At 40.6% G+C, this 12,252-nt stretch overlaps 1 protein-coding gene across 7 annotated transcripts in view; it reads right to left on the reverse strand.

The window, feature by feature from the left end:
* Positions 1 to 397: 397 nt before the first annotated feature.
* eif4ba (eukaryotic translation initiation factor 4Ba) overlaps positions 398 to 12,252 on the reverse strand; it is a 42,747-nt gene continuing 30,892 nt past the window's right edge. For all 7 annotated transcript variants that reach the window (XM_072567338.1, XM_072567339.1, XM_072567341.1 and 4 more), the window contains 4 exons: positions 11,033 to 11,097; positions 10,158 to 10,278; positions 9,706 to 9,775; positions 398 to 3,378 (listed from right to left, as the gene is read on the reverse strand). In XM_072567338.1, the coding sequence (XP_072423439.1) occupies positions 3,307 to 3,378; positions 9,706 to 9,775; positions 10,158 to 10,278; positions 11,033 to 11,097 (328 nt within the window). In that variant the 3' untranslated portion in view covers positions 398 to 3,306. The remainder of the gene's footprint in view (positions 3,379 to 9,705; positions 9,776 to 10,157; positions 10,279 to 11,032; positions 11,098 to 12,252) is intronic.

Below are 12,252 nucleotides of genomic sequence, written 5' to 3' on the forward strand. Positions count from 1 at the left end.
TTCTTCATCCTTTTCACAATTGTTAATTTCTATAAATAATTCAATTTTGTGAAGTTCAACAGGATGCCTGTTACCAAAAAGTATTCAGGTGTGGCCAAAAATAGAGGCTATAATGTGCTACAGATAACAAAAGCTTTCTGGTCATAGGAATTATGGCAGCACATTGAAGTTGTCTTGTGATATTAATAGGTAAAAGAAAATTTTGGGAAGTAAATTCAAATCGTAACAGCTCTCCAACTTGAAACCTTGCGCCATCCCGTACACGGTTCAAAATTCCAAGATGAGTAGAGGGTTAGAGAATGCTTGCAAAAATATTTTTTCACCTTGTGGTGAATTGAGTCACAGTAAACTATATTAAAAAAGTGTAATCCAAAAAAAAATGAAACAGCAGCAATAGTGAAGGTATTCCAAAGATTAGTTTATTGGAAGGAAAACTGATGGGGCATTATACATGATAATAAAAGACATCTCCTGGAAAGCAGACTATAGAGTACAAATCTTTTTTAATAGAAGGTATTATACAAATTTTACATAAGTCCTCTGAATGGTGATGTGGTGTAAGCTAAATCATTAAATTCTTTTAAAATGGAGGGAAAGGGCTCACTTAGAAGTCTTACAAATAAATACCTGTGCCTAAAACTTGATTTCTCAAGACACAAACTTTTTTTTGGACTGTATAACCAAGAATTTCAGAGTTATGAATTTGAGTTTTCTTTCAGCCAATTTTAATGTACTATACACAAAGATTTCCAATTTTTTGCCCATCAAAATACTTCAGCTGATATTATGAATTCACAAACCTATTCCTACCAGATGAAACTGCTTTAATATTAGTACAAACCACTGCAGCCATAAAATGACACTAAGTCTGGTAAAAGAGCAAAACACTGCTACTCGAGAGCAGTTAAGCAGTGGGTGAGAAATTAACGGGGCTTTAACAAGCTGTTAAAAAGAGTCCAGTTTGAACCGCTAATGACCAGGTAAATCAGTACTGTACAAAAACAAATTAATAGTAAGATATGGGTTTTTGATTTTCTTAAATCGGTTTGTCAATGACTCAGTATGCAGTTGCTCTTCAAAGAGCCCTGATCACTGGTTTAGACCTGATTCACATATCTCTCAATGTGACCACAGTAATCTCATTACTCCTCTACTAAACAAATCTTCAAACTAAATAGAACCATGCAATTTTTTTTCTAAAGAGGAATCAAAAGTCTCAGGGCTGTTTCCAATGACATGCAGACCCAACATAGCTGAAAAAGAACTTGAGATCTAATTTCAGGACTATTCAATTTTTAAAATTTGTAGCTTATGCCCCAAATAACATCAGCAAAAGGAATCAAAGACAGGCATTTTTTTTCCAAAGCCCGAATCTGATCACCTAAAAATTCAGGAAAGGAATGCAATTTTGTCAAAATGCTTGTTCTGCAAGACATAGGGCTACACCAATGTCAGCCGTAAGAATTTAAGCCCTTTCAACTCTGCTAGGATGTGTTGTAAAGTCAGACAAAAAAAGGTGATCACCTTTATGAATAGCATTGGCTGTAAACCATACTGAGTTGAGTACTTATGAAATGGAATATATTTCTGTTTCCTTACAAATCAATGAGTTTTAAATCTCAGTAAGCTGGAAAAAAAATTAAATACAGTACATGCTTTTTTTGTACTGTGAAGGGTTACTCGTTTGCAGGAAATGTATTGCATTCAGGTCAAGTACAGTAGGTTAGACATAGTGTTAAGTTATCCTTACAATGCTCAACCTGCAACAGCACTCAACTGTACCTGCTATTACAACCTATGTAAAGGCTGCTTCAGATGAACTAAAGTTAAGGGTAATGTCCTGTATACTCATTTGTTGGGGAAGTATTTTTTGAGATTGCTCTAAATTATTGTATAAAACTGGAATTAGTGTATCCAGTGTACTAATGCAGTCTTGACTCTAGAAACCAAACCAGTACAATGAGCAGCGTTTTAGTATTGGATATTTGCAAGTCAAAACAATTTTTTTTCTGATTGACTTGCAAACATCTAGGACTTCAGGCTGCATCCAGATATCCTTTTACATAGAATTAGGGAATTTTATGCACTTGAAACATCAGCGCATGGAAACAGCAGAAAACAGAATAAAAACCAATCCCAGTGTGTCCAACATATTTGACGTGCTTGTCTAATTCACTTTCATATATAAAATTTATTTTGATCAGCACATAAAATTCTCTTATTAGTTTGTAAGTCTTAGCTTGTACATATAACTAAAACAATGCCACAACCGAGTAAGCCTGGAATCTGCAGTTTCAAACTTTGACTTGAATGACTTCCAAAAACTATATATATAAAAAAATCAGATCATAAAGGTGCACTAACTAAATATCGTTAAAAATTAGACTGCAAGTAATATCTTGACTTTAATAACGATGGTCTGTTGCGATCGCAACCTGTGTAAGGACATTAACTGTTTTTGTGGCAGTATGCATGCATATTTGTCAGAAACTAGTATTACTGCTTTCAGAAACTGATATCCTGAAACAAGACACCACTATTGGCCACTAACCCCAATGCATATTAGTTTACAGATGGAAGTACAAGATTCATATTTGGCCCCAACAATAGTCTCACCTGAAGACAGAAATACAAGCAATTTGACAGCAAGGAAAGCATAACCCATCCAAATTTATGGGAGAAAGGCAAAACAAATTGTTGGGAGTTCAGCAACGTCAGCTGACAATTGTAAAAACTCAAGATTAGCTCCAGTACCAGGTTGATTAATTTGGATGTCATAGTAGAAATCAGAAAAGAGAAATAATAACTTTTGGCTGACTGCGTCCCGAATCTCAAATTTTTTTTTTCAATTTTTAATTTTTTTTAAAACACCATCTGAAGCTTTGGAAGGAGCACCAAAATTGTGAAAACTATCTGCACCAATCGTACTAGCCCATTTTATTTTACCTTAAAAAGTGCACCAACAGTTATAATTTCTCTCATTTCATGGCCCACTGCTTCCACTATTAAATTTATTTTTTTGCCAAACTCTACCTGCTTAAGTCAAAAGAAAATAAGGGATATCCAAATGTAAAATACCATTCTAACTACTGCACACAAATGTTTTCTCAAAAGCCTGAGGTTGACATGTTTTTAAATGGATGATGAAATCTCCATACGTTTCATGTTCAATGGCTGCAGCAGCATGCAAGAAAAAGTTCCGGGAGATGTAAGCCAAATGGGTTGTTAACAGTCACATTTTAATTGAAGTTCATTCTTTCAGTTCTCTGAAAAGGGGTAAGTGATGTGTTTTCCTCAACTAGAACTTTAGTCTGTACTGTCATCGTCTTCATCAGCATCGATCATCAAAGCAGCATATTTGCTGGCTGAGCTGAATTTCTATACAAAGACAGAATGAATACATGAGACAGGATGAATAATTACACAGCCACAATGCACAATTCCCTCCTCTTCTGACTGAAGAGTCTTATTTGTATTAGGGAATGATCTCTGGCACCTGCAGCATTTTTAAAATTTACCCAACAAACCAGCCTCTATAGAAGCCTGGACAGAAGACCATAACATGTAGGAGCAGAAGGCGGCCTTGCAGTCCAATAAGCCTGCTCTGTCAGTACTTCAAATCATGGCTGATCTAATGATCCTTAATACCACTTTCTTACCTTTTCCCCCCCACAGCCCTTGAATCCCATACTTAAAAATAATCTGTACTTCTCAGAATAGAGTTAGTGACCCAATACGAACAGCCCTCTGCAGTAAAAAATTCCACCAATTCACAACTCTCAGAAGAAAATCCTCTGCATCTCTCAAATGCGTGACCCCAAACTTTGAGACTGCTCCTTCTGGTACTAGACTTTCCTACAAAGGGAAACAACCTCTCTCTACCCTGTTATCCTAAGAATCCTGTATGCTTCAATAAGGTGGCCTTCCATTCTTCTATTTTCCAAGAAGCACAGACTCAGCTGGTTCGCATAAGACAGTCCCTTCATACCAGTACCAACCTAGTGAAACTTCACTGGACTGTGTTCAACCCAGAACATCTTTCCTCAGATAAAAAGGACACAAAACTGAATGTTGCCACTATTCAACAAAGGATCAAATATCACAGCTGAGCCAAATCTTGTCTTCACCTAGGTGCTCACACAAAGTGTCACCAAACAGGAAGTTTGACCCAGACATTTAGACAGTCAACACTTGTGTTAGAACAACTGTTTGATCAGTTACTGATTCAGATTAATTATTTTCACATCATTTTTCACATCCTGTGGACCTCCATTCTTCAATAATGCAACTGTTCAGTCATTTCTACAGCGAGACTTCGCAGAACTAGGAAGAAGGCTAAAAAGCAGGACGTCCAAGGTGGTTATCTCCAGTTTGCTTCCAGTTCCTCGGGCTAGTGTGGCCAGAGACCGGGAGATAATGGACTTGAACGTGTGGTTGGGGAACTGGTGCAGGAAGCAAGGTTTCAAGTTCTTGGATCACTGGGGTATATTTTATGGTAACCATAAATTCTACAAGAGAGACGGCTTGCACCTTAATAGAACAGGGATCGGCATTCTGGCAGGCAGGTTTTCTGCTGCAACACCGCTACATTTAAACTAAGTAGCGGGGGGGAGGGGACAAGCTGGATGTTTAAAAAGGAAATTGAAGGGGTAGTTAGAACAAGAGAAGTCAAGAAAGATAACTGTATCAAGGAGACAGAAAACTGGAAAAGGCATCATGCTGTAAAGTTGAGTGAAATAAGGGTTGAGGGGAAGGGTGAGAGCAGTAACAAATTAAAAATTCTATATATGAATGCACGAAGCATTAGACACAAGGTGGATGAGCTTGAGGCTCTTTTGGAAATTGGCAGATACGATATTGTGGGGATAACTGAGACGTGGCTTCATGGGGACAGGGCCTGGGAAATGAATATTCAAGGCCACACGTGCTATCGTAAGGATAGACTGACGGGCAGAGGGGGTGGGGTGGCCTTGTTGGTAAGGGAGGATATTCAGTCCCTTGCGCGGGCGGACCTAGAGTCAGGGGATGTAGAGTCAGTGTGGATAGAGCTTCGAAACACTAAGGGTAAAAAGACCCTCATGGGAGTCATCTACAGGCCCCCAAACAGTAGTCTGGATGTTGGAGGTAAGTTGAATCAGGAGCTGAAATTGGCTTGTCGCAAAGATGTTACTACAGTTGTTATGGGGGATTTTAACATGCAGGTAGACTGGGAGAATCAGGATGGTATCGGGCCTCAAGAAAGAGACTTTGTGGAGTGCCTCAGAGATGGATTTTTAGAGCAGCTGGTGCTGGAGCCGACCAGGGATAAGGCGATTCTGGATCTGGTATTGTGTAACGAACCAGAATTGGTCAGTGACCTCGAAGTGAAGGAGCCATTGGGAAGTAGTGACCATAATACAATAAGCTTCAATCTGCAATTTGAGGGGGAGTGGGTACAATCTGAAGTGACAATATTTCAGTTGAATAAAGGGAAATATGGAGCTATGAGGGAGCAACTGGCCAAAGTTCAATACCTTAACAGGGAAGACCGTGGAGGAACAATGGCGGATATTTCTGTGTATAATGCAGAAGATGCAGGATCAGTTCATTCCTAAAAGGAAGAAAGATCCCAGGAGAAGACATGGGCAGCCGTGGCTGACGAGGGAAGTAAAGAAACATATAAGGTTAAAAGAGAAAAAGTATAACTTAGCAAAGATAAGCGGGAAAACGGAGGACTGGGAAGCTTTTAAAGAACAACAGAGGATTAGTAAGAAGGAAATACGCAGAGAAAAAATGAGGTACGAAGGTAAACTGGCCAAGAATATAAAGGAGGATAGTAAAAGCTTTTTTAGGTATGTCCAAGGCAAAAAAATGGTTAGGACAAAAATTGGGCCCTTGAAGACAGAAGCAGGGGAATATATTACTGGGAACGAAGAAATGGCAGAGGAATTAAATGGGTACTTCAGATCTGTGTTCACTGGGGAAGACACAAGCAATTTCCCTGAGGTAACAGTGGCTGAAGGACCTGAACTTAAGGGAATTTCTATTTGCCAGGATTTGGTGTTGGAGAGACTGTTAGGTCTGAAGGTTGATAAGTCTCTGGGACCTGATGGCCTGCATCCCAGGGTACTGAAGGAGGTGGCTCGGGAAATCGTGGATGCGCTGGTGATTATTTTCCAGAGTTCAATAGAATCGGGGTCGGTTCCTGAGGATTGGAGGGCGGCTAATGTTGTGCCACTTTTTAAGAAGGGTGGGCGGGAGAAAGCAGGAAATTATAGACCAGTTAGTCTGACCTCAGTGGTGGGAAAGATGCTGGAGTCTATTATAAAGGATGAAATTACGGCACATCTGGATAATGGTAACAGGATAGGACAGAGTCAGCATGGATTTATGAAGGGGAAATCATGCTTGACTAATCTTCTTGAATTTTTTGAGGATGTAACTCGGAAGATGGACAAGGGAGATCCAGTGGATGTAGTGTACCTGGACTTTCAGAAAGCTTTTCATAAAGTCCCACACAAGAGGTTAGTGAGTAAAATTAGGGCGCACGGGATTGGGGGCAAAGTACTAGATTGGATAGAGAATTGGTAGGCTAATAGGAAACAAAGGGTAGTGATTAACGACTCCATTTCGGAATGGCAGGCAGTGACCAGTGGGGTACCGCAGGGATCCGTGCTGGGACCGCAGCTTTTTACAATATATGTAAATGATATAGAAGATGGTATCAGCAATAACATTAGCAAATTTGCTGATGACACAAAGCTAGGTGGTGGGGTGAAATGTGATGAGGATGTTAGGGGATTACAGGGTGACCTGGACAAGTTAGGTGAGTGGGCAGATGCATGGCAGATGCAGTTTAATGTGGATAAATGTCTGGTTATCCACTTTGGTGGCAAGAACAGGAAGGCAGATTACTACCTCAATGGTATCAAATTAGGTAAAGGGGCTGTTCAGAGAGATCTGGGTGTTCTTGTCCACCAGTCAATGAAGGCAAGCATGCAGGTACAGCAGGTCGTGAAGGCGGCTAATAGCATGCTGGCCTTCATAACAAGAGGGATTGAGTATAGAAGCAAAGAGGTGCTTCTGCAGCTGTACAGGGCCCTGGTGAGACCACACCTGGAGTACTGTGTACAGTTCTGGTCTCCAAATTTGAGGAAAGACATTCTGGCTATTGAGGGAGTGCAGCGTAGGTTCACGAGGTCAATTCCTGGAATGGCAGGATTGCCTTACACGGAAAGACTGAAGCGACTGGGCTTGTATACCCTTGAGTTTAGAAGACTGAGAGGGGATCTGATTGAAACGTATAGGATTATGAAAGGACTGGACACTCTGGCAGGAGGAAACATATTTCCGTTGATGGGGGAATGCCGAACCAGAGGACACAACTTAAAAATACGGGGTAGACCATTTAGGACAGAGATGAGGAGAAACTACTTCACCCAGAGAGTGGTGGCTGTGTGGAATGCTCTGCCCCAGAGGGCAGTGGAGGCCCAGTCTCTGGATTCATTTAAGAAAGAATTGGATAGAGCTCTTAAAGATAGTGGAGTCAAGGGGTATGGAGATAAGGCTGGAACAGGATACTGATTAGGAATGATCAGCCATGATCATATTGAATGGCGGTGCAGGCTCGAAGGGCAGAATGGCCTACTCCTGCATCTATTGTCTATTGTCTATTTCAACTTGTCTACACGAATTTCAACTCTGTTCCTCACAACCTGCAAAGATTTTATATATTTGAAGGGCTTTCTACAAATTTGACAAACAAAAGCTCATGTCTCCAAAGCACTTTTTGAAAAATAAACCACCAAATGAGTACAACGGACCTTGATCAGATGGGCCAATGGACTAAGGAGTGGCAGGTGGAGTTTAATTTAGACAAATGGGAGGTGCTGCATTTTGGAAAGGCATATCAGGGCAGACTTATACACTTAAATGGCAAGGTCCTGGGGAGTGTTGCCGAACAAAGAAACCTTGTGGTGCAGGTGGAGTCATCGCAGGTCGACAGGGTGGTGAAGACTGTGTTTGGTATGCTTGCCTCCATTGGTCAGTGTATCGAGTATACGAGTTGGGATGTTATGTTGCAGCTGTACAAAACATTGGTGAGGCCACTTTTAGAACACGGTGTTAAAATTCTGGTCTCCCAGCTATAGGAAGATATTGTTAAACTTGGAAGAGTTCAGAAAAGATTTACAAGAATATTGCTGGGACTGGAGGGTTTGAGCTATTGGGACAGGCTGAATAGGCTGGGGCTATTTTCCCCTGGCGAATCAAGGGATGACCTTATAGAGGTTTGTATAATCACGAGGGGCATTGATAGGGTGAATAACCAAGATTTTTTCCCCAGGGCAGGGGAGTCAAACTAGAGAGAACATGGGTTTAAGGTGAAAGTGCAAAGTTTTATAAGGGACCTGAGGGGCAACTTCTTCACACAGAGGATGATGAGTGGATGGAATGAGCTGCAAGAATAGGTGGAGGAGGTGGGTACAATTTCAACATTTAGAAGTATAATGAGTAAGGTTATATGAATATATGAGTCGTAAGAGTTTAGAGGGATATGGGCCAAGTGCTGGCAAATGGGACTAGATCAGTTTAGAATATCTGGTTGGCATAGATGAGTTGGACTGAAGGGCCTGTTTCCATGCTGTATAACTCGGACTTAAATTCAAAATGTCCTCTAAATAGTTGCCACAATGACCTTTAAAAACTATTTTATACACAGGTAAAGCCCAAGATGTGTATCTTGACACCAATTCATTTTGACTTGGAGCCCAACCCAGTAGTAAAACACTAACCTCAAAAACCCCAGCAGGACCCAGGAGGTTGAATGGCTCACATTATGCAATGCATAATGTACACGGTGTAAAAGAAAAACAGCCTTCAAAGCAGCAATTAATCCACCATCTTAACTTAAGCATTTTCACATACCATAGCAATGGTTTAAGTTGGTGCCATTCCCAAACAAGGAGCCCCTGTGGACGAGTTCAATAGCTACCAGGACCAACTGATCAGATGGAGCAGGAAATACAAATGCACTCCTCATACGATGACTTTATAAGGTATCACATTTCCCACTCTCATTCTGAATGAAGCTCATGACAGGCCCTTACATTATTTCCATCCCCATTTCCTTTAGCAAACTGGGATGCACCAGATTACTTATGCGTTCAAAAACAACCAGCCTTTCCAGAACAGCCTGCCCATAAATTTTTACTTCAGCTAATACTTCGAACACCGTTGCATTGATTGATATTTTGTTGGTTAGCTGGTATGGACTCGAGAGCTGAAAGAACAAATTGTGCTGTAATGACTATTATATCTACCCACTTGCTAGGGCATTGTTCAGCCTTGAACATTTTAAAACCACTGCACCCATCCCCAAGCTGAAAGTTGAAGTAAGTATTCCATTTGACCATCTAGGTCATTAGTTATCTAGCTTTCTGAAATTCTGACATGAATTACATCATCAGTTATTAGTATCCGAAAACATATTAATCTTCAATCTGTTAATTCAAAGGGTGGGTCAAAATCCTGAAACTTCTTCCCTAACAGCACCACTAGCATCCTTACACCCTCCAGTCTGATACGGTTCAAAGCAACTCACCATCACCTTCTCCAGGGCAATGAGAGATTTCAATAAATGTTGGCTGAGATAACACCCATTTCCCCATTAATGAAGAGAATGTTACAGTGCAAATAGGCAATTATTTTACAATCTCTGTAACTTACAGGAGTGGGTGATTCTTCATATTTCTTTGGCTCAGTTACAGGTTTTGAATCACGGCCCTTTTTATCTTTCCTGTGCAAGAAAAATTGTAATTGCTATTTAATAATCATATACTAGAAACAATCATGCCAGGAACTGAGAAAAGCTTGGTTTTTTGTAGAAAATATCAACCGACTTTTGCGGTGCACGGTATGCAGTTATAATCTAGAGGTGAATTTGGCAATGTTCTACTTCCAATTATCAAAGTCACGATGCAGATAACAAATGTGAGCAGCAGCATATCCCATGATATTATACCACACAGTAAAACAAACACACAAAGCAAATCTTCCAAATTAAGCTAGCTTCCACAAATATTTGACACCAGGCTCTTGTGCACAAATGAGAATAAGTTACAACTATCCTTCAAATCATGGGAAATCTGGAAATGTAGCAATTGAAAAAGGAGGCAGACCTGTCTGGTTCCTTCCTTCGATCCTTGTTGATGCCATCATTTTGTCCCTTGCTCATACCACTTGCACCACCACGCTCTTTGGGTGAAGTTTTATCTCTTATTTCAGATTCTGTTTTATCATCTAAAAGTGATAGAAAAATTTAGATACTTTCATGTAACGTGCAGATTGGTTCAGGTTGGGCCAGTCCATTAGCAAGTAGAAGAGATGGGTGTTTTCAATGAATTGTTTTAGTACAATATTCTCTAGTAGCTCCCTATTCCACTTTGACTAAAATATACCAAGAACACAAATTTCAAACTGTCATTAAGTACCATTATAAAAAAATTGTTGATGGGAATAAATTCAAGGTGGATGCAGTGATCACACAATGAGAATGCTATATCCTATTCAGGATTTATTTAAACTGGATAGGTAGATTTTAAACAAGAGCACACTAAATTGTAATCTAGCTGTCACTATCACAGAAATATGGAGTGATTTTCTCACACACGGTTAGGTCTGGAATCCACTAAAAGGCTATTCTTACAGAAGGACAAGCAAATTTTTAAAAAAGTGTTCACCCATCTTCAAAAGTTCACAATTAATTAGAATTTGGCCAAAAGGAAAAAAAAAATCCAAAACACTTTTGATTGCAGTTAACTGCTTTTAAAAATACATGGCCCATGTTTCACAATGTGATTTACTGTCCCGCAGAGAAAGTCAATTGCTAGACCAGAGAAGGAAAACCAGAGCATTGGCAATTCAACACAGGAACCAGTCAATTTATCTGTTGTGAACGGATTTTCCACTTTATGAATGTTGAGAGTTTTTTTTTTAATGATTAGATGCCAAGAGTCCTAAAAATCAGGTTACTATTGTACAGTTCTTGCCATACCCTTAAATGGTGTCTTCATGTTCGTATGTGTAGGTGAAACTAGGCCAGCTTTACCACTTGGCGAACTGTATGGGAGGAAAGTGAAAAGATAATTGTCAGGACAATTTAAATTCACTGTTGTTTGTAAAAACAAAATTAAAGACGGTATTCACCTCATGCTTCAAACTATAACGGGCACTACAAAAATAAGGAGAAAATGCATTGGAGGAATATAAAATGGATGTCTTTATTCTTACTCAGGAATGAATTTTTTTTAGATTAGATTACTTACAGTGTAGAAACAGGCCCTTCGGCCCAACAAGTTCACACCGACCGACTGAAGCGCAACCCACCCAGACCCTTTCACCTAACACTACAGGCAATTTAGCATGGCCAATTCACGTAGCCCGCACATTTTTGGACTGTGGGAGGAAACCGGAGCACCCGGAGGAAACCCACGCAGACACGGGGAGAATGTGCAAACTCCACAGAGTCAGTCACCTGAGGCGGGAATTGAGCCCGGGTCTCTGGCGCTGTGAGGCAGCAGTGCTAGCTACTGTGCCACCCATTTATTCTAATTAGACAAGCAGGAGGCTGGAAGAACACAGCAAGCCAGGCAGCATCAGGTGGTGGAGAAGTCAACGTTTCGGGTGTTACCCTTCTTCAAGAAATGGAGGTAGGGGTAAGGGGAGCTGCAGATAAAGGGGGTGGGGTGGAGGAGAGATTGGGTGAGGAGAGAGAGGTGGTGGTTACGACTTGGTCGATCGATGGGAAGAATTAATCCGGTGGGTAGCTGGAAGGGTCGGTTGGAAGGGTCGGTAGGTGGAATGGAAAGGAAAGGTGATTGGGGTGGTGGGGGGGGGGCGGCGATGGGAGACGAGAGAGAGAGGATATGAGGTGGGAAGACTATTTAAAATTGCAGAAGTCCATGTTGAGTCCACTGGGCTATAGGTTGCCCAGGTGGAAGATAATCCTCCTACTTGTCTACTTCAGATTTTAACAACTGCAGTTTTTTTGGCCCTAACATTTATTCTAATAGCTAAAAGCTTGAGTGTAACATTATGGCAGTATAATTGTTTAAATTTTAGGAAAAGAAAAACAAAAATTAGCCTCCTTCCTCCTCCTGATCCCTTCCCTTCCCAAGGAAAGTTAATTGCTGAGTCTGGGTGTCAGAGAGAAAAAAGGGATGGGCCCCAGTACTATCCCTGACCTGATTACTGCAGATGTCCTACTTTTAGGGT

This window comes from Chiloscyllium punctatum, chromosome X (assembly GCF_047496795.1).
Source record: "Chiloscyllium punctatum isolate Juve2018m chromosome X, sChiPun1.3, whole genome shotgun sequence".
In the NCBI taxonomy this organism is placed as follows: Eukaryota; Metazoa; Chordata; class Chondrichthyes; order Orectolobiformes; family Hemiscylliidae; genus Chiloscyllium; species Chiloscyllium punctatum.